The sequence below is a fragment of the Petaurus breviceps genome, unplaced genomic scaffold (genome assembly GCF_028583685.1).
Source record: "Petaurus breviceps papuanus isolate PSGF00001 unplaced genomic scaffold, PetGlider_PUasm1.0 229, whole genome shotgun sequence".
Lineage (NCBI taxonomy): Eukaryota > Metazoa > Chordata > Mammalia > Diprotodontia > Petauridae > Petaurus > Petaurus breviceps.
Window position 1 is genome coordinate 2,405,623 of NW_027185903.1, and position 23,372 is coordinate 2,428,994.

A 23,372-nucleotide genomic window follows, 5' to 3' on the forward strand; every position below is an offset into this window, starting at 1 on the left:
TTGGCAGCTCAGGGGGCAGGTCTCAAAAGTCCAGGGCAATTCAAAGCAGCCACCAGCAATCCTCTTACTCTCTCTCTCTCTCCACGAGGTGCTGCTTCCAAAAAAGATCTTCCGCCTCTCTCCAGTGTCTCTCCAAATCTACGTCACCAGCTCCTCCCACTTCAGGACTTTCTTTTCACATCAACAAGCCCATCCCACAGGTGGGATTAACAAACTCTGGGTTTTAATACAATCAATTTGAAAACCAAGCCAATACAGGGGAATTTTTAATTGCCATTACTATCACATATATGGTGATAAATGCTGTTGGGACTGATGATTGGGCGAGAAGGGTCGGGAAGGGCTATAAAGGCCCTAGGGCGGAAATAGAGGGGAGACGCGAGACGCGGGACGCGGGACGCGAGACGCGATGTAATCAGTGGAGAATAAACACCCCCCAAAAACTCCCTCCGCTCTCTGTCTGGTGATTGTTCCCCTCAAGGGGCCGGTGACGACCGAAGACCCGGATATGGGTAAGTAGAGGACCGTAGGGCAGGTGAGGATTCCACGGGCAGAGGGACCCCGGCAAGTGTGTAGGTACTCTCTGTACATTTGTGCAGGTATCATCTGCTTTCATTACATAAATATACATTCCCCTCCTGCTCCTCAACCCATAGAATGTCAGTTCCTTGAAGACAAGAACTATTTTTCATTTTGTCTTTCTATTATAGGTGCCTTGCACATAATAGGTATTTAATAAATGCCTTTTGGATTGGATTAGAATTATTTGCAGCCCCTGAAACACCATTGCATCCCCTTTTTGTCCCCTGGATAGCGGACTTAAGAATTTGATTTATCTTTGCACAGATACAGGTCTTTCCAACGATATCCACCCCTTCCCCAGGTCCTTATCTTCTGATTCAGAGCCTCATAGAGCTTTAGAATTGGAAGATCACTGAAAGACTGACAAATACAACCCATGCAATTTATAGAAAAGAAACCTGACATACAGAGTGAGAAAATGACTCACTTATGGGCACACAAATAATAAATGCTAAGTTTGAGATTTGAGTACAAGTTTTTTTTTCACTTCAATTTATTGTTTTCTTTCCACTGCACCATACTTCCTCTTCAATAAAGTATTCCTCTAGTGATATCTCAGAACAAAGGACTGGATCTCAACTTAGAGTGAATGCTTTCACAGTGTATAGATATTAAGAGTAGTAAGAATGATAAATCCATTAGAGAAGACATAACAGATATAAAGCTAAAATGGACCTTAGAAGGAATCTAATACAATCACCTCATTTTATAGATATGGAAACTGAAGCCTGAAGCTGTTAAAAGATTTACTCAGCACCACCCTTGTAATAGTCAATAGCAAAGTCGGAATTTGAATGAGATCTTCTGCTCTTTCCAAATCCTATGCTCCTTCCATCACAGCCATGTATGTGTGGGCTCTTCTAAGAAGGCATCCAAACTATACCATGTCAAAGGGTAGGTAGGAAGGGGTTAGACTAATCAGAAAGTTAATACACCCTAACTAGCACCCCATACTAGAAAGAGAGCAATTATGGGATGCTCTGATAAGCTTTGAGAGAACTGCCAAATATAGGAAGATTAAAGGCAGTCCCAGAGAGCCCCACGGTTCTGGCCCCAGGGTGGCCCTGACCAGTAGGCTGGCCAGAGCAGACTTCAGGAGGGTGGTGGTTTCCAGGCTTGTAAACCCATAAACACTAAAGAGAAAGTAAAAGATCAGTGGGGAACTCTGTTGGAACAGGGGGACAGAATAGGCTCCTGCCCCTAGGGTGAGAGGTGGCGCAGGCTCGGGGGCTGCAGCTGCTGCTCTGTGGCTGCTTCCAGAGTTCCTGGCCTGCATATCATAGGGAGACCAAGAAACCATTCACAGGGTAATAGCTCTTGCTTTAACCTGCTTGGAGATAGGGAGGGATAGAATAGGGAAATTATCTCATATAAAAGAGGTAAGAAAAAACTGTTACAATGGAGGGGAAGAACAGGAAGACAAAAGGGAATGGGTCAACCTTACTCTCATTGAATTTGGCTTAAGGAGGGAATAACATACACACTCAATTGGATATCTTACCCTACAGGAAAGTAGGGGGAAAGACGACAAGAGGGGGATGATAGAAGGGAGGGCAGATTGGAGGAGAGGGTAGTTAGAAGCACACACTTTTGAAAAGGGACAGGGTCAAAGGAGAAAATAGAATAAGTAGGGGGCGGGATAGGATGGTGGGAAATATAGTTAGTCTTTCACAATATATCTACTATGGAAACATTTTGTATAACTACACATGTACAACCTATATTGAATCACTAATCTTCCCAGTAGGGGTGGGTGATGAAGGAAGAAGGAAAACAATCTGGAAATCAAAGTTTTAAAAACAAATGTTAAAAAAAAATGTGTATTACATGCAACTGGGAAATAAGATATACAGGCACCAGCATATAAAAATCCATCTTGCTCTACCAGAAAATCAAAGGGGGGAATGGGGGAGGATTTAAGAGAGAACAGATTGGGGGAAGGGGTATTCAGCAGGATTGCTATTTTGGGGTGGGGGTAGGGAAAAGACGGGGAGAAAATTTGTAACTCAAAATCTTGTGGAAATGAATGTTTAAAACTAAAAATAAATCGATTAAATTTTTTTAAAGGAAAGATTAAAGACAGGAGGAGGAGTATTTGAGTTATTGGTGGCCATTGAGAAAGATTCTTTTCACTGGCCCTTCCCCTCAGGAAACTCAGAGCTCTTACCTGAAAGTCAGTGAATCATCTCTGTTCTTGAAATAGAATCTTTGAAAGTGCCAGTCTCTACCACAGTCTTACAGAGAATCTTCTCCTTGCAGCTAACAGTTTATCCTTCCAGAGCAAAGAAACTCACCACTTTAGATCCTGAGATGAACTATAGAACCAGTCTAGCATCTCCTTACTTACATCCCAAGGGCTCTAAGTTTCTTTCTGCAATCTAATATGCACCCTGCCCTCTCATCAGAGGTAAGTAAAATTGAAAGAAGTTTTGGCTGGGAAGGAAGATTTGGGAAGTGGGAAGAAGAGGGTAGGGAGGTTTGCAAGGCCAGAGATCTTACTAACAACCTTTAGGCTATGAAAGGAAATGAGAAGATCATTTCTACTCATCAGGCATTAGCTATACCAAGTAGAATACCATTTTAACATTAGGAAGAATTTCCCAGCTGAGAAGTTGGAAGTGTGACTCAGATGAGGAAGTATAGAATGTCATTGGCAAATAGAATTTAAGAAATTACATCTGATATGATACGAATGCCTGACTGAAGAAAGTGATGTCAAATGACTTCTCCCAAATGCTTCAACCCAAAGGAAGAAAGGACTCTGAACACCCTTAAAAGTTAAGGTCTTCTTCCTAGGTTTAGAGGGAGGGTGTTATTAACCAGAGCTGGAGCTGTCTTAAGAGGAAAGAAGGAAGGAAGGAAGGAAGGAAGGAAGGAAGGAAGGAAGGAAGGAAGGAAGGAAGGAAGGAAGGAAGGAAGGAAGGAAGGAAGGAAGGAAGGAAGAAAAACACAATATGACTTGTCTTTGGCATCTTTCCAAATCCTCTTTCTGCTTCCATCCCTTTCACTCCACCACCCCTACCAAGTGTCCTCATGTCATTTTCTGACTGGAGTCTTCTACACTGCACTCCACTCTCCTTTCAGTTTAGTGCTCTGGACTTAACACTGTCCAGTATACTAATGCCTCCAATTAAAATAAAACCTTCCCTGATGGAATAAATGAGGAAACAGTGCCTTTGGCTATGAACTTGAATTTTGACTTCAAATAGCTGGAGAGGTATATAAAGAAAATACTTGAGCTGCATTAGTCTATAAGGTAAAATTAGTATAAATGGGTGAAAATCCCAGGAATTCAAGAATAAGCCCAACTGTCCAACAATGGCATGTATTGCCTCTTAAGATAGGGTATAAGTTCTTTGTCACTTGCTGAAGATCCAAGAAAGGCTGGATGAATTTTGATAAAGGCTATATTGTAGATAGAACTTCATGATATCTAACATTCCTTCCAACTCTTAATATCTAAGTAATGAGCCCACAGAATCACATAGACACCAACTAAGGTATTAAAGGTATACATATTAGCTCATGAGCAAAGAGATAAGAAAAGGATGGGTGATTTCCTTGATATAGGGAACTCCCACTCCCAATGCAGGTCTGTACCTTTTCTTAAACTTAGAGTCTTAGAGTTGTCTAGAGAACTGATGTCAAATTCAAATAGAAACAGGACCATTAATCCATGCATCAAAATTTCTGTAAACTCATGTTGTTTTCTAAAAAAAATGCAATGGGGCAGCGAGGTGGCTCAGTGAATAAAGCACCGGCCCTGGAGTCAGGAGCACCTGAGTTCAAATCTGGCCTCAGACACTCAACACAAAAACTAGCCATGTGACCTTGGACAAGTGACTTAATCTCAATTGCCCTCCAAAAAGCAAAAAAAAAAATCAATGTTATCTACATTTTATTGTATTTTAACTTATTTTGTTAAATATTTCCCAGTTACATTTTAACCTAGTTTAGCCACTGGAGAATGTTGCAGACTGTGGGTTTGACACCTCTGGCCTAAAGCACTGAGAGGTTAAATGATTTACCTAGGGTCAGACAATCAGTATGCAAGTCAACAAATCTGTCTAGGCTTCTGTTGCTTACTCTGCAAAAAGGGAAGGTAGGATTAGATGATTACTCAGGTGTCTTTTTACTCAAATGTGCTATATTTCCAAAGTTCTACTCTGGTTTCTGATTGAGGTATGGACCTTGGATTCTTAGAGATTATGACAGTAGCCTACAAGCTCTGATGGGTCTAATTCATCACGAAAGACCTCAGGGACTGGTCCCACCAAAGGCTGTGTTCCTAATGTTCAACAACTAGGCTAGTAGAATGAAAGGCTGGCTACCAAGTACTGAGTTGATGATCACCCATTCCATTGTGGAGGAATTCCAGTCTATATCAGGGAGGGAAGGCCCATACCAATAACATCACAGATGTTTTGTGACTAGTAAGAGGCAGCAGATTGTAAACTTATTTATTATTACCTGCCCTTTTCCCAGTCTACCACCCTATCACCGCACCTTTCACTGTCCGGTTTAGAACTAGTAAAGACTGAAAACATAAATATATTTAATAAAGGTTTGGGCAATTTCATGACTTGAAAGAGTCTTTATGGAATTAGTAATAGAAGTTAGGAACCAAAAAGTCATAGATTTAAAGCTAACTTCTGTAGATGAAGAAACCTAGGCTAAGAAAGATTAGCAATTTGGGGAACTTTTTGGTTACATTTTAAGTTCCATGCTGTCTCCTTCCCCCACTCCCAACCTGAACTAAAGAAGGCTGCCATTTGAGATAGATAGATAGATAGAGAGAGAGAGAGAGAGAGAGAGAGAGAGAGAGAGATGGATAGATAGATGCATAGATGGATGGATGGATGGATGGATGGATGGATGGATGGATGGATGGATGGATGGATGGATGGATGGATGAATGGATGGATGGATGGATATAAAACCATATTATGTATACTTCTATTTATCGTTTCTTGCACTGGAGGTAGATGGCATCTTCCTTTGTGAGAAATCATTCATTTGGACCCCTATTCTATTTCTATCAGTTTGATATATTACATAAATCATATGGAGATATATAGGTTCTTATAGGACCTCAAACTTTAATATAACATTCACTACTTGTTTACCAAATCATGAGGTCCACTAGTACAACCACAAGAATGCTAGCAAAGATATCTCCATCTTGTTTTGTTCAAATTCCATGTCCAAGTCCAGCACAGGTGGAATGCCTTGATGCTTTGGAAAGTCCCCCAATTTATTTTTGTACCTCTGGGCCTCTCTCTTTTGTTCAGCATGAGCAAGTGACAACCTTATGGCCATTTAGTCAGTGGAGATGCCCTATGCTTTGCCCAATCTGAGACCCTCCTACTGATATGCCATTTTTGGCCCCCAATAGCAAGGTCTATCAATCAATGAGATTCTATATTTCACTATGCCTCTTTTGCATATTTGGAAACCCTATAAAAACAAGGTCCTGGAAGAAGAGGGTATCTGAAATTGTGAGGAAGATGTGAGGTCCCCTTCATTAGAGGGGGACCATGGATCCTTTAATAAAATGTCATTGGCTCAGAGCTCTGCCTCAGTCTTTTTTATTGTAGGTTGTACAATTTTAAACACCAGACTTCATAGGTCCTTTGCAGCTGATTTGAATATTTATAAATATTCAGAATAGCTCAGTCATTCACATTCTTTGAAAAATATTGCTGCTAATGTAGCCAATGTTCTCTTGGTTCTGCTCATTTTGCTCTTTATTTCATGCAAGTTTTTCCATGTTTTTCTAAAATTAACATGCTCATCATTTCTTATACCACAGTAGTATTACAACACAAGATTAAACAATTTGTGCCTGCTCACACAAGAAGTAATTGAAGAGTAGAATTTGAACCCATGCCCTCTGTCTGACTTTGGAATTCAATGTTCCTTCCATTACTCTGTGCCAGCTATGTGATGCATAGTGCTAACCTAATTGAAGAAGACAGCCCTCCACTTCTGGAAACTGCTGGTCCAGGTTCACTTACCCAGAAATATTATTCAACCAGGTGGATCTTTGACCTGGTCTTTCAGTCCTGGATTGTAATAATAAACTAATACTAAAGTGACCTGATTCACTGATGTGTTAGCCCCCATCCCTGCTGTAATTGTTCATTCAATAAACATTTACAGAATGTCAGCAGTGTGAAAGGTGCTGTGGTAGGCAGCTCTTCTCAGAACTCATTCCAAAGATCACAGGATTGTAGATTTAGAGTGCAAAGGAACTGCAAAGTCTACCTGGTCCAAATCTATATGACAAGAGGTACTGGAAGAATAATAAAATATAGTCCATAGAGGCAAGGAGGAGGGTGGCCACAAACTGGACAAATGACAACATGAATACACATAGACACACAGTGGGAGTATGGATCATGTGAGACAGAAAGAAATTGATTTTCCTCAGAATTGCTATAAGCTCAAGAGATTCATCCCAGACATTTTTCATAATATCATAAAGCCTTGTATATAGTAGGTGCTTAATATGTGCTTTAAATTTCGTTTAAATGTACTTTAAATATGCATTAAATCAAATTGAGTTGAAATAATCACATTTAGTTGTCCTTTTAAATAAAAATTTCTAGCTTTGGTTTTTAGCTGATGGAATGTTGCCTGGTCCAACCTCATGGCTTATGAGTAACTTAGGTTTAGGCAGAAAGTGAGCATTAAGAAGGAGATAAAATCAGATGCTAGGGCTGCTTAGGAAAGATCCTCCTCCTTTTGTTCTAAGCCTCTTTAAGTCTTCACAATTGCTCTCTCTCTAAAACCCCACTGGTGGTAAGCACTTCAGTCTCAAGAGATGCTGGCAAATCCTCATCTTTTCATCACACACTCCCAGGGGGAGGTGCCAAGCCTAGAAGAAGGTAAGGTTCAGGGAAGAAGGGCTGTGGGAAGTATGACTACATGGGGGTGTAAAAAAAGAATAAACTTTACAAGTAGTTTGAGGAGTCTGAGAGCTGAGAAAGCTACAATGCAAAAAGAGATGTACATTTTCAGTCATGATTAATGTGGGAATTTCTTCTTGCCAGACCTTCATAACTATCTTCAACACTAGAAGGGTATGTGATTGTTCAATGTGGTCCCAGAGGGAAGAAATAAGATCTATGGGTGTAAGCTGCAAAGAAATAATGTTAGGGCTGATGAAAGGAAAAATTCCTTAACTCTTAGTACTATCCAAAAGTGGGAAGATCTCCTCTCCATAGATAGTAAGTCAACCCTCACTAGAGATCTTTTTTTTTTGCCTTTTTTTTTTGGAGGGCAATTGGGGTTGTGACTTGCCCAAAGTCACAGAACTAGCGAGTGGGTTAAGTGTCTGAGGCTGGATTTGAACTCAGGTCCTCCCGACTTCAGGGCCAGTGATCTATTCAACTGTGCCACCTAGCCACCCCCCTCACTAGAGATATTTAAAAGAAGGTTGGATAGCCACATTGGGATTTAGAGTCAGAGTCGAAGAATAGTAGAGGAGATTCTCATTCAGGTATAGGTCAAAGTTACAGGAGGACCTTCCAAACCTGAAATTTTGGGATCCCAGGCTTGAATCCCATTTAAAGGAATTCCATGACATAATTCTAGTGTCATGTATATATCACAGTGAGAGCCGAGGCACTTCTGATTAATTAGTATGGTGAGATGGAGCTTTATCATTGAATGAAAGGGTTGGAGGGTCGGATTAATATATTGTTATATGTTATTATATTACAGTTATATTCTACACTGTTAAATGCAACTAGGTGGCAGAGCAGATAGAGTGCCAGGTCTAGAGTCAGGAGGACCTGAGTTCAAATTTGGCCTTAGACATTTACTAGCTGTGTGACTGTAGGCAAGTCACTTAATCCTCTTTGCCTCAGCTCATCTATAAAAAGAGCTGTAGAAGAAATGGCAAACAAGTCTAGTATCTTTTCCAAGAAAACTCCAAATGGGGTCACAGAGCATCAGACATTACTGAAATGATGCAACAGCAATAAACACTGTAAAACAAACCAGAATTGGGGTGGCCAGGTAGCGCAGTGAGTGAGAGCACTGGCCCCAGAGTCGGGATGACCTGGGATCAAATCCAGGCTCAGACACTTAGCACCCACCCAGAAATAATTGGCAGTGTAACCTTGAGCAAGTTACTTAACCCTAATTGCTGAGGGGCGGCCAGGTAGCACAGCGAGTAAGAGCACCATCCCCAGAGTCGGGATGACCTGGAATCGAATACAGGCTCAGATACTTAGCATCACACCCAGAAATAATTGGCCATGTAACCTTGAGCAAGTTACTTAACCCCAATTTCTTTAAAAAAAAAAAACAGAATTACAATATCTAACATTTATATATTGCATTGTTTTGCAGAGTACTTTACATGTATTATTTGATCCTCACTACTATAAAGTAGTTGCTATTAATATCCCCATTTTACAGATGAAGAAACTGAGGCTAGGGGAGTTAAGTGACTTGCCCAGGGTCACAAAGATAAGTGGGGCTGTAACTTACATCTCTATCACACAAGTCCAGTGCTCTGCCAGCTACCACATGTACAGATGGATACAGCAATGTGGTATCCTGCAGGAAAAACATTATTTCTTGTACTTTCAGATGTTGGGGGGAGGTAGGAGCAATGATTGAAGTCTCTGAAACTTCTGAATGGCTATCAAACATCATAGGGATTTGTCTGTTCTGTTCTGGGAAGGACTTCTGTATGGAAAGATGAACAATGCCAACCCTATTTAACTTAGCCCTATGCTTGATGTAAGATGCAGACCTAAGAAACTGAGAGGAGTGCCCACCCCTAGCTCCTGCTGCACCTTTTCTTTGGTATCTAGACATGCAAACAAGCTATCATGTGAGCCGTGAAAGAGATTGGTTTCCCTTAGGTGGCCCTGGAGGCCCAAGGTTTGGTTGGGCTGTGTTGCCAAGAAGGAGTTAACATTTCTTCTATTTCTCCTGCAAACAGAGTTCTGGCAGTGAAATTAGGTTCAAAGGTTTGCTGTGGCTTCCTAGTGCCATTAGGACTATCTTCTCCTGATCATGCTTCTGCTGCTAAGATTCCAACGGTACCGAGACCTGTTGACCTCCTGGCTGGCCTGCTGTCCACTGCACCTCCATCTAAGGAACATGGGTCAACAAGCTTTCCTGGGGGCAAGAAATCCAGAAATGCCTGAGAAGTTTAACTTTGCACATGATGTGCTGGATCACTGGGCTCGTATGGAGAAGGTGATGGGGATTTCCAAGGACTGAGGGTGTCAGAAGTGAGGGAAATTGGGAAGCAGGATGTAGACTCTTAGTGTTTGTGCTGTTTAGTTTGGGGGAAATAAAATATCAAAACCATGGCAAGTATCCCCCAGAAAAATAAGTACCCTTGCTCCACTCCCTCTCCAACACAGAACACAACATAACACATATTTTGTCTGCCTCTTCCCTACAGTGTGGGTGGTTTGCTTCAAGCATCCCTCATCCATCTTTCTGGTCCCTCTCTCTAACTCTCCCACCTACTTCCTCCATGAAGTCTTTCTTAAATTAGAAGTTCCCTAAGGACCAATTCATCTCATCTGTTCCCTTCTCTATAGAAAGTAATGGGAGGCTTTCCTAAGGCAAATACACTAGGACTAAAATCAGACTCTACCACCCCCTTTCCATTCCATTTTGCACCAGCTCAAATACCCTGACTTCATTCCCTCTTCTCCTGATTTTTTTTGTCTAGAAGGTAAACATGGTGGGATACAGCCTACTTACAATAATGTACAGTGGAGTTGGGGAGTGGTTTCCAGGGAGTTAAGAAACACAGGTTCTAGTCTTGGCTTGACTGCTGTGAACCATTCTTCTCTCTGGGCTACAGTTGGTTTCTACAGGATAATCATAGGAGTAGGGGTGGAAGGTCCTTTCCCTCAGGTTCATCTTGGGAGGAAAAGGGGATTAAACAGACAAGCACAGGTGATGGAGACCCCAACACGAGGGCAAAGACAAGAAATGTTGCTGTAGAGCTCAACTACAACACATGCTAATGAATCTAAAAGCCCATCTAGAAAGATCAAGCATTTACTCGATCAGAATCCCTTCTTCCTCTTTCCAGCCCTCTCCAACCTACATACTCTAAAGAAAACTTTCTCAGTCCCAGAAGTTAGCTCCACAGAACCAGAACACCATACACAGTAACAGCAACATTGTGCAATGATCAACTATGACAGACTTAGCTCTTCTCAGCAATACAGTGATCTAAGAATCATGATCAAAAGACTCATGATAGAAAATACTATCCACATCAGAGAAAGAACTATGGAGTCTTAAGGCAGATGGAAGCATATGATTTTCACTTTTTTTCTTTTTTGTTTTTTCTTTCTTGTGGTTTTTCCCTTTTGTTCTGATTCTTCTTTTACGACATGACTAATGCGGACATATGTTTAACATGATTGTATATGCATAATATATATATATATATAATATATGTGTACAGTGGGGTGTGGAATGGCTGCCATGGAGTTCGAAAACCTCACTTCTATACCTGACTTGGCTACTATGTGACCTTGCTTAAGTCTAATTCTCTTTCTTGGTTGCAGTTTCCTCTAAATTAAAGAGGTTAAAGCAGATCATCTCTAAGATTTCTTCCAGCTCTGACACTCTAGAATTCTTTATTTCTTCCTCATTCAATCCTATGGCCATTGTTTTCACATAGTAATAAATGATGTTGCCTAGTAGACAAATCCTGTAAAGAATAGAAATAGGTAGGGGCAGCTGGGTGGCACAGCGAGTAAGAGCACTGTCTCCAGTGTCAGGATCACCTGGATCAAATCCGGGCTCAGATACTCAGCACCACACCCAGAAATAACTGGCCGTGTAACCTTGAGCAAGTTACTTAATTCCGATTGCTTTAAAAAAAAAAAAAAAAGAATAGAAATAGGCACTAACAGGTGTAGAGAGAACCAGGGAGTATCCACAGGCAAAAAAAGTCTTTAAAAGATGGCACTATATTGTAATAATGTCCGTGCTGACATGATCCTCTGAGTCATGTGAACTCACTCATCAATCCTACTCTCCCACACAAAGTAGACAGTCCTCTCTTCCAAATGGTACAGTTGTATGTATGTATGCATATATGTATGTGTGTATGTGTATATGTGTGTTCGTATATGTATGTGTGTATATCTATGTACATAAACACATATATACATTTACACATATATGTATGTGTATGTACACATGCATATACTGTCCCAAGGATTAATATCCTATGCTACCTCTCAAGTGTCTGGCAATTGTTACAGTATTAAAGCACATTTACAGCAAAACAAAAACAATCTTCTAACTTGACTTCTTTTATCATTGATCTTCAATGAAAGGTTGAAAGATTTAGTGCACCCTCCTCATACGTATGGTCAGTCTCTGTGCACATTGTATCACTAGATTTTCTATTTCATCAGGAGGGCAAGAAAGCCCTGACTCCAGCTCTGTGGTGGGTGAGCAATGATGGGAATGAGGTGAAATGGAACTACCAAGAGTTAGGCGATTTCACCCGCCAGGCAGCCAATGTCCTTTCAGATGCCTGTGGCTTGAAGCGAGGAGATCGTGTGATAGTGATTCTGCCCCGGATTCCTGAGTGGTGGCTGGTGATCGTGGGTTGCATTCGAGCAGGTCAGTGGTAAGGCTCAGAAAACAGATACTTAAACTTAAGTATACAAAGGTACCAACTACTTTGTTTAAAAAAAAAAAAAGAGCTATCTCTTTACCTTCCACACTTCCCACACCTCAACATTGCCGGGAACTGGAGTGGTGCATTTTTATCTTAAAATTTGCCCCTTCATTTACTGCTTCTTCAGAGTCTATTGCATTGGGACAGTTTGCTCTTTCTTGATGGGACTGGTTATTCAGACTATGGTTAATCAGGTCTTTTGCCTCTCTTCTTCCTTCTCCCCCACTCTGCGGCTGTCCCTTTGTCCTGCTCACTGGCACATTTACAGCAAAACCAAAGCAATCTTCTAACTTGCCTTCTTTTGTCGTTGATCTTCAACAAAAGGTTAGAGGATTTAGTCAATGACTTCATCTAACAGACATCAAGAATTAAACTCTAATCCCACTTTGACCAAGGACTAGCTATGTAACTTGAACAAATCACTGTACTTCTCGGGGCCCTGGTTTTCATCATCTACAAAAAGAAAAATACTTTCCACTTCCTACCGTGCAGGGAAGTTATGAATGTGAATAATATAACTCAAGTAAAAAGTGCTTAGGTTTCTTTAGAATGAAGGTACTAGGGTGATCTGAGTATAATCCCTATGGTTTATCCAAACTGTGGAAAACTCTTTGGAGAGTTATCAAAGGAGTCTGCCTGCATTTATACAGACCTGAATAGATAGGATACCACTCTACAGAGAGGCAGACTATTTCTCTCCCTCTCCCACATGCCTGAAATTCCCCAAGGGAAATATGTTCCTTTGGGCTACAGAACTATTTCCTTTATACCCCAAACTTCCAATGAGAAGACTGTGCTCATTTCTAGTTCTAGCTTCCTTGTGTCACCTTCAAAAGACAAAAGTACCAAATAAAAAAAAGACCAAAAAGAAAAAGATCAGGAAGAAATCTTCACAGAAAAACTCAAAAACCAAAGAAATGCATGAACAAAAAAGTCCCCAGAGCAAATACTAAGTATTATGAATTTTTTTAAGGTGAGGAAAAATCTCTTGTTTGAAAAGAAAGAAAAAAGAATGCAATGATGAAGCAAAAGTCTTCTTTCCTGTTATCTCTACCAACCTTTCATTCCCATCCAATTCAATCCTACCACTCCCCAGTCTTCCATCTCCCCAAACACTCATCTCTGCTTTTCCTTTGTGCCCTATGGAACCTTTCTTAATCCTTAAACTTTTTATCCTCAATTTCTTCTTTTCACACTCTTTCCATCTTATAGTCATGGAAACTGGATTATCTCTGGAAGGAATGGATGATTAAGATTAGAGTGTTACAAAGATAGATAATCTTTATCTCTGGGATAAAGTTAGGGGACTGAATGGCTGCATATTTTTAGCACTTGGAGTAAGACTGATCTGTCAAAAAACAAAATGGTCAGTATGGTATCTTGTGGGGGGGGGGGAAGCAATATAAGAGGATCTTATGTAGAGAAAGCCAAACAATTGTCATCTCAAATATTAATAGATTGAATTCACCAATAAAGGGAAACAAATTACAGAATGGATTAAAAAAAACACCATCCAAAAACAGGCTTATTATAAGAAGTATATCTAAAACAGAGGTTGATACACATTTAAAGTAAAGGACTAGAGTGAAAGCTATTATGTTTCAACTAAATTTAAAAAAGCAGAAGTAGCCATTATGATTTCATATAAAGCAATAGCAAACAGAGGTTACATCAAAGGAGATAATCAGGGAAACTACATAGTATTTCTAAAAACATTATAGATAATGCAACAACATGACTTCGAAGTGGCAGTATAATACCAGAAAAAAATTTCTAGATCTGAAGTCATGAGAACTTGTTTCAAATCCTGGCTTTGCTACTTACTATCTGTGTGACTGTGTCATCAAATCTTCCTAGACCTCAGTTTCCTTATCTACATAATGAGAGGCATAGACTAAATTTTTGAGGTCCTTCTAGTTCTAAATCTATGAATTATCTGTGATACAATGCTAAATATATATACACTGAAAACTATTAAGTTCTCAAAGGAAGAAATAACCAAGAAAAGTTTTAGGTGGTAAGACATAAATTCTAGTCAACTTTAGCATCCCTTTGTCAGAGTTTGATAAATCAAATGGAAAAATAACAAGAAGAAAATTACAGACAAAATGTTGGGGAAAACTGGATTTCATGGACATATGGAAACTCAAATGGGAATCTTCGTGAATATACATATTTCTCAATCTTTCATGGGACTAATTTTTTAAAACCTATTATATCTGGAACTCAAGCAAATGCATGAAAGAAATGTTAAACACATCATTTATAGACCACACACAATAAAAATTGTAAAAAAAAAAATTTAGACCTAATGAGAAAATTGAAAAGAATTTTCTAAATAATGATTAGGTCAAGGGCCAAGTCATAGAAATATTGAAAACTATATTCAAAAGAATTATAATAATTAGATCACTTACCAGATTTCATGGAATTCAGCTAAAGTAATCCTTCAAATAAAATTTATCTCCTTTATCATTTATCTTAATATTAATTCAACTGCTTTAAAAATAATTTTGTATATCTTACCTTTAATTTTAAAAAATATCCTCTTGTGCTTATTTTGGGATTGTTTGTTGGTTTATAGTTTTCCTTATTGTAAAATTAATTAATTAACCAGTGTTTTCTCTTTTGTTGAGACAATTGATTGCTTTAGCAAAGTAGCAAACAAGATAAATTCACAAATTATCAGCATTTCTATATAGTAGGATGAAGAAATAGAGAAATATCATTTAAAATAACAATAAGAGTAATTAAATATCTTGGAATTAATCCACCAAGAGGGAGATAGGTAGCACAGTGCTTGATCTGGAATCAGGAAGATATGAGTTCAAATACAACTTCAGATACTTACTGGTTGTGTGACCCTGGACAAGTCAGTTAGGTTCTATTTGCCTCAGTTTCTTCATCTATAAAATGGAGATAAAAATAGCAATGACTTCCCAGGATTGTTGTAAGATTAAAATGAGAAAATATTTATGAATCACTTAGTAAACCTTAAAGAGCAATATAATGTTAATTACTATTATTATTACTATTGCCAAGATATACATGGGACTTATACAAATAAAATTATAAAATAATTTTTGCAGAAATTGACAAGGCCCAAATAAATTGAGATGCTCATTGCCCATGATTAAGTTACACCAATCTAATAAAAATTATATTAGTAGCTAAATTAATCTAAATTTACATTTTATCAATTACATTGTCAAGGGGATACTTTAGAGAATAAAATAAATTTTAAAAGTCATATAAAGGAAAAAAGGTCAACATTATCTAGGTAAATAATAAAAGTAGGAATGAAGGGCTTTGTCATAAGCAGGTAGCATACTATTATTATTATATTAAATTATATTATAAACCAATAATTATCAAAACACTGTAAAACAAAAAAAGTAGAATAGATGAAATAAGCAAGATTTAGAAGTAAATGCTTATAGGAGCATAGTCTCTAATAAATTCAAGAAAACAAAGTATCAAGTAAAAAACCTGTTTAACAGGGAGAACTAGATAGCAGCTTACCAAAATATAAGTTTAGTTGAGCATTTTAAATAATATGCTATAATAAATTTCAAGTGGAAAATTACCAATAAATAAAAGGTCACACTATTCAAAAGTTTAAAGAAAATATATAGTTATATGTCTCAGAACTATAAATGACATGCTCTGTAATGAATTGCAACATGTACAATATTGTGAAGATAATAGATCATTTAATTAAAAATTAAAAAATTTTACACAAAACAAATTCAAGCATAACATAAGGAGAAAAGATATGGACTGGGGACAATATTTTCAACAAAAAAAATTTCTCCGATAAAAGTCTTGCATCCAAAATCTATAGGGAATTGATACAAATTAATAGATATGACTGAGTTATGTAGCAATATCCAAATAGTTGGGAGACAGGAAAAAACTTCTCAAAAGAGAAAACAGAAATTATGAACTCAAAAGCAAGAAGCTTTTTAAAGAAAAAGCTCAAAGCACTAATCATCAAAGAAAGGGAAAGGGCTCAATTTATGATTTCATTGGTAGAGGGAGCTTTCCAGTGAGGAAATTTCCTCCACCAATGCAGATCAGTACCTTTTCTGCAACTTAGCATCTTAGAGAGTTGCTTAGAGAATGTACACTTTAAGTAACTTTCCTAGAGCCAAGACTTAAACCAAAATTTTCCTTATTTCCAAGTTAACTCATGATCCACACTGCCCATATAATTACCATGGAAATAAAATGAAGACAACTCTGAGGTATCGCAAAGGTGACAAAACATGAAAAAAATTAGGGTTCATGAGATGTAGGAAGACAAGCACATTGACATGTTGTGGTGGAGCTGTCCAAGCACTGAAAAATAATTTTAAAATCATAAAAGTGCATAAATCGGGGTGGCCAGGTGGCTCAGCGAGTAAGAGCACCGGCTCCAGTGTTGGGATGACCTGGAGATCGAATCCCGGGCTCAGACACTCAGCACCACACCCAGGAATAACTGGCCGTGTAACCTTGAGCAAGTTACTTAACCCTGATTGCTTAAAAAAAAAAAGTGCATAAATCACTCATACTCTCTGACCTAATGATCTCATTATGAGGCATATACCCCCAAAAGAGTCTATAGAGAAAAAAATAAAAAGAAAAGGTTTATCTATATGAATGCATTCACAGCAGCTCTGTTTTGAAGTAGCAAAATATCGGGAACAAAAAGAATCCAACATTAGAAGAATGGTTGCACAAATGGTAGCATGTCAATGTGATAGGATACTACTATGAATAAGAATTCAAATATGTGAAGTCTCATATGAAGGGATGCATAGTGAACAAAACAGAACCAAATGAATAATTTACAAAATTACTAGAACAATATAAATGAAGAAAATTTGAAATGGTAATGAAACCCAGATTGAAAATATTGCACAACACTGGTACTAAATTATAAAGCAAACATCTGCCCTTTCTTTAGAGAAATGGAAAATTATTAAAATGCAAGGTTGTAAATATTATCAAACACAATCCTTTATTTACTCAACTGTTTTCAAGGACTATACATTTGGGGAAATTCATTTGGAATTATGCTAGGAGGTTTTGTAATATATCAAAATGAAATTTATCAATTTTTTTAAAGATGACAAATATTCAAAGGTAACATTTGAAGTGAATGAATTTATCAGATGCTTTCCAACATGACAGCCAAGAAGGCTCCTGCCAAAAAAAAAAAAAAAAAAAACAAAGTAAAAACTATATTCCATTGACTGTCTAAAATTCCACCATTAAAGATTTATTCTTTTAGGTCTTTAAAATTTTTAGGTCCTTCAGAGCCCTTCATTTAAATTTCGTGGTTTTTACTTTAAAATTATAGCAGCTTACACTATATTTTCATGGGAATTAGCTTCCAAATGATATTTATAGGCCCAGTGACTAAAAGAATTTGTGAAAAACCAAGGATAGACATCCAGACAAGGTATTCTTTGAAATCTCAGGGCTGAAACAGGGAATAGGAGAGCATCAAAGACCAGTCCAATCTCTTCAATCACATTGTCACTTTTAGGCAACCTTCATTGAAGTACCAGGAAAGTTTTTTAGCAATCAACCTACTAGCTGTAGACACTGGACTCCAGAGAAACAACTGAACATCTTAGAGTGCCTTCCCTTTTTGCTACTTTGTGGGAGAGCATGTGACCCAGAGGAGGGAATCACAGTGGTCTTATCCTATACTAATTCTGTCTGGTATCCTTTGGATTTTCTCACCTTATTCTATGGACTCTGGCTGTTTTTCGTGACTGAGGAAAAAACAATTTCCAGTATCACTCAAAAGTGACCTCACAAAAATCAAAGAATCATTAGATTTCAGAATTGGAAAGAATCTCAGAGATTTAGTCTAATCCATAACTTAGGTGGGAATCCTTATCCTAAATTAATTTTAATTCCTTGTTTTAAAAAAAAATGCATTGGACGGCTAGGTGGTACAGTGAATAGAGCACCAGCCCTGGAGAGGGAACTGCGTTCAAATGTGGCCTAGCCATGTGACCTTGGGCAAGTCACTTAACCCCAATTGCCCTGCCTTCCTACCTCCAAAAAAAAAAAGTACTAACACTTTGTACTTTATAGATGTATAACCACTTTGTACTTTTATCAGTCTTTTTTTTTTATATTATGACTATACATGTACATGTCATCTCATCTGATAAACTTTAAGCTCACTGGGAAAAGGGGCCATGTCTTAACATTATTTATATCACTGGTGATTCTTAGCACCCTACCTTGTACTGATTGAATTAGACATTCAATCAATGTTTATCAAAGGAATTATCCAATGAACAAATCAATAATCACTTGCTTCTCCTAGGACTCGTATTCATTCCCGGGACCCCTATGCTTTCAGCAAAAGACATTCTCTACCGGCTGCAGAGCTCTAAAGCCAAATGCATCATAACCAGTGAAGCTTTAGCTCCCACTGTGGATACAATAGCACTTGACGGCCTCGCTCTGAAAGTCAAACTCCTAGTGTCAGAAAATAGACGTGATGGATGGATGGACTTGAAAACACTACTAAGGTGAGGGTCTGGATCTCATTCACTCTGTAATAACCCTTGAACCTGTGTTTCTTGAAGGAGAGAGCCCTGTCTATGCTAACAGCTTTCCTTAGGCTTAAATTTAAGTTCCTGTTATAGACTATAATGGGTCTTGCTTTTAGAGTTGATGAAGTTGGCAATCACCTTTGTGTGATTGAAGGATCTCTGGGAAAGGCTCTAACCACCCTGCTATGCCCCTGAAATTCTAAAACAAACATTTTTGAGAAAGTAACTTATTAAAGGAATGAATTGATCCAACTCTTTCCAAGGTGAAAGTTACCTGGGAATAGCTCCATCCAGAACGTGGTGCACAAATAATTAAGAGAAGAGAGGCAGATCTCAAAGTTAGGGTCTATCCAAAGAGACCAAGCCTGCCAGGAGGCTCAGTAGTAGAAGTTTGTTAGTTGCCTTACAGGAGAAAGGGAAAGTGTCCATAAGGGGAGGAAGTCAGTGAAGAGTGAGATAGAAAGGACTGAACAATCATTTTCTGCAATTTCATCTTACCAAGGGGCATCCTGGGCTATAAGTTTTGGTAGGAAGGGCTTGTTTCTCCTTCCTTCTTTACTGTATGGAATTTACAGCTTGGGCTTACTCTTTCTGTACAGCTGCCTATATGACTGCTTTGGGCACCAATTTTTATGGGCATTCTTGCCTTACAACTCTTGGCATTTCCAGTTTGGGATGGAAAGAGCAAAATAAGATAACAGAGTTGTTGATTCCACTTTGGAAATGAGAGAACTACATGCAGGTCCCTGCCAACCAAAGGTTAGAACAACTGTTGAGTTGATACTTGACCACAAGACAACCTGCTCCAGTCTCTAAATGAATGTTCATTTGGTTTAAGTGAAGCATCCTTCTTATTCAGGCCTAGAAACCAGAGCACCTTCAGAGCTGACAACTTAGGGTCATCCAGGGTCCCTAGTACTTACAAGGGCATCTCACTTCAGAAGAAAAAAGTGGATCAGACAGATCAATTTCTGGGGTTCTGCCTGGGTACTGAGCATATGATGGATTTGTCTTTCAGAGAGGCCTCCACTGCACACACATGTGTAGATACTGGGAGCACAGAATCACATGCCATCTATTTCACCAGTGGGACCACTGGCACCCCCAAGATGGCCGAGCACTCCCATGGGAGCCTGGGCTTCAAATACAAGCTAGATGCTAGGTAAGAAGGCTTCTTTACCCCAGAAGAGAACCTCAGGGGCCTTGAGATGTCATTGGGCCCATCCCCCTATATTTTGGGTGGGACTGAATTGAAACCCCTCTTAGGAAGACTATTAGCTTTTCTTAGGTGCCTGGTACATAGCATGTATTTAATAAATATTTATTCATTGATTGCTTAAGTCTCTTTGGAGGAGACATACTTGGTATCTCCCAGAGTTAACAATAATGATAACACTTACATAACACTTACTCTGTGCCAAGTGCTTACAATTACTACCTCATTTGATCCTCACAATAATCCTAGGGTGCTATTATTATCCCCATTTTACATCAAGGAAACTGAAGGTAAGTGATGTGACCAGGGTCACACAGCTAGGAAGTGTCTGAAGCTGAATTTGAACTAAGGTCTTCCTGACTCTAGGCATATCACCCTACTTAGCCCCTTAGTTATCTTATTAAGAAGTTCTTTTGTTTATTGATCTAAATCCTTCCCACTCACTTTGTTTTGTCCTTTGTAAGGAGGGAACAGAAATTCCCCACCACTATCACACCTTCCCTTCTCCTCAATGCTTGCATAAGCAAGACAACATAGGGGAGAGACAGAGACATAGAGAGAAGAGAGACAGAGAGAGATAGAGAGATATCAGTGACAGAGACAGAAAGAAAGATAAATCAGTATTATCCTATTAGCCCTATGAGGACTCAGTCAGAAGCAGTCCATGTTCTTACTTCTAAACATTGCAAGAGATTACAAAAATAGATTGGAGATTGAGCACAGTAGAAAGCATGTTAGTTAGCTTTGGGGGAAGCTAGGTGGTGCAGGGATAAAGTGCTACATGGAGAAGACTCATCTTCCTGAGTTCAAATCTGATCTCAGACACTTCTTAGTTGTGTGACCCTAGGCAAGTCTTTAACCTTGTTTGCCTCACTTTCCTCATATGTAAAATAAACTGGGGAAGGAAATGACAAACCGCTCCAGTATTTTTGCCAAGAAATACCTAAATAGAGTCAGATATGACTGAAAAAATGACTCAATTTAAAAAAATAGCTTTAGGGATAGTGGGCCAGGGTTTGAATCCTGGCTCTTTGATGTACTTATCCATGTGACTTGGTACAAGTTACTTTTCCTCTGGGCCTCAGTTTTCTTATCTATAAAATGAAGAGGTGACTTCTAACTCTCCTTCCGACTCTAAATCTTTGGTATTATGAGACAAGATTCTGAGACCTCCAAGTTCTTGTTAAGCTCTAAAGAGATGATGCTTCCCTCCCCACTGTGGAACAATGGGAAGTATGCAATCCTGGGACAACCTCGAAGGTCCCTTCCAGCTCATAAATTCTCTGAATCTGTGTCCCTTCAGTCCAGTATGGGAAAAAAATCCCATTTCACCCATTTAATTAAGGGACATTCACAGCAGAGCTGCTTGAATTAAGAATATCTTGTATTAGTGTGTTGCTTTTAATGTTTCAAACTGATTTGTCTCATTTCAATTTCCCAATAATCCTATGAGGTAGATAGGATATGGATTATTATTCTCATTTTACATGTGAGGAAACTTTGGATCAGGTAGGAAACCAGTCGAAGGTTACCCTGCTAGTTAATGACAGAGCCAGGGTACCGTGAACTATGAAAAGATAAAACTTCACAATGATTCTTGTGTCTTACATAAAGGCAGTCTTCTACTCTTCTCACTTACCTAAGTTCTATTGACCACATCAAACGTCTGCTACTGGTGAAGCACCCAACCCAACTGGGAGGTCATGTTCTAGACCCCCCTTCTCACAGGGGGTCCAGACAACTCCCAACATATAGCTGCTGATTATGCTCTGGTTACTTTGCATCCCCTATCACAAAGTTTCTATAAAGCCAGGAGGGGAAAGAAGGTGCCCCCAATCTTACAGATAGGACAATAGAGACATGGGTAGTATGTGACTCACTCACTTGAGGTTAGGGCAGAAAAGGATCTAGAATTTATGTGTGCCTCCATCCCTCCCCACCACCCCCACCCAAGTTGTAAGCTCCTTCCCCACATACATATGTACATTCAATAACATGCTGGAACTTCATACAGAAACGTGCAAACACTTTTTGCTCTCTGCAGGGACGAAAGTTGGATTAAGTTGCAAACTTCAGAAACAATGTGGACTATAACAGATACAGGTTGGATTCTCAACATAGCAGGGACATTTATGGAACCCTGGCTATCTGGAGCATGCTCATTTATCCACCATTTACCAAGGATAGACCCACTGGTTATCATCAATGTAAGACTGGGTCTAATGCATGGGGGTTGGTGAAGATGAATCCAAAGTCTTCTGATGCTCATGGGGAGCCAATATATAGGACCATCGAGTCCTGGTCAAGAAACACCCCAGTGATACCTCATACTGGAGTTATGATATGGAAAATCACCTCTGTCTGCTTGCAAAGATGCATCTGCTTCCTTACCACTGTCTTCGTCTAGGAACAGAAGACTAGCCCTAGAGGGCTGGTCCTGCTAGCCTCAGATTCTGCTGAAGCCATAAAGGACACATTGTGGCATCACCTGTTGCTCTCCTTGGCATTGATCTTAAAGATCTGGCATATCCCAGATACTCTTCCTTGCTGTCTATGGTTCTGTCATGTGACAATCTGCCCCAACTCTCTTTTTTTTTTTAATCCTTTAGTATTTCGTTATCTCTACCACCCTTGGTGGTAGTTCTGTTGCCGTTCCAAGTAGGGCTGAGCCCTTTACAGGCTTATGTAGCACTTGTACTGTTTTAAAGGCTCTATCTTGTACATTATTTCATTTGCTATCCATAATAAATCTTGTTGGATAGGCAGCTGACATTTATATGCAATCTTCGGAGGTTTATATTTAACATGCTTTGCAAACATTAAAGTGCTACACTGGATCATAGATCTAAAAGGAACCTCAGGAAGCACCTAGTCCAGACCCTTCATTTTATGAGTGAGGGAACTGAGGCTGAGTGTCTCGCCCAAGGTCACACAGAGAAAAAAAATTGAGATTTGAACCCAGATCCATTGACTCCAGAGACCATTGCACTTTTCACTATACCATGTTGTTGCTGTTGCTACTAGTATTTTTTGTTGTAGTTGTTAGGTATTGCAAGTCTTATTTATCATCTTTATTTTATAAAAGCAGAAACTAAGATTAAGTGACTTACCCAAGATCACACAGTTAAGTCAGTGTCAGAAATGGGATTTTAATCTTTATCTTCCTGACTTCACACCCACCAAATCAAATCACCTTCTGAGATACAGAAGCCAAGACCCAGAGTTAAAGGGCTTTGATCAAGACTGTCAGTCAATCGTCAAGCACCTATTAAGTTCCAGGTACTGTGCTAGATGGGGCAGTTGGGTGGTGCAGGGG

General features: G+C 39.1%; 1 protein-coding gene across 3 annotated transcripts in view; it reads left to right on the forward strand.

Moving 5' to 3' along the window:
* Positions 1 to 2,806: 2,806 nt before the first annotated feature.
* Positions 2,807 to 23,372, forward strand: part of LOC138167342 (acyl-coenzyme A synthetase ACSM2A, mitochondrial-like) — a 38,650-nt gene continuing 18,084 nt past the window's right edge. The window contains exons 1-6 of one of the 3 annotated variants that reach the window (XM_069096063.1): positions 2,807 to 2,989; positions 9,545 to 9,804; positions 12,006 to 12,216; positions 18,609 to 18,816; positions 19,859 to 20,002; positions 22,101 to 22,263. In XM_069096063.1, the coding sequence (XP_068952164.1) occupies positions 9,619 to 9,804; positions 12,006 to 12,216; positions 18,609 to 18,816; positions 19,859 to 20,002; positions 22,101 to 22,263 (912 nt within the window). In that variant the 5' untranslated portion in view covers positions 2,807 to 2,989; positions 9,545 to 9,618. Of the gene's footprint in view, positions 2,990 to 7,286; positions 7,473 to 9,544; positions 9,805 to 12,005; positions 12,217 to 18,608; positions 18,817 to 19,858; positions 20,003 to 22,100; positions 22,264 to 23,372 lie in introns of those variants that run through there. The other 2 variants (XM_069096061.1, XM_069096064.1) reach the window with 2 other exon arrangements.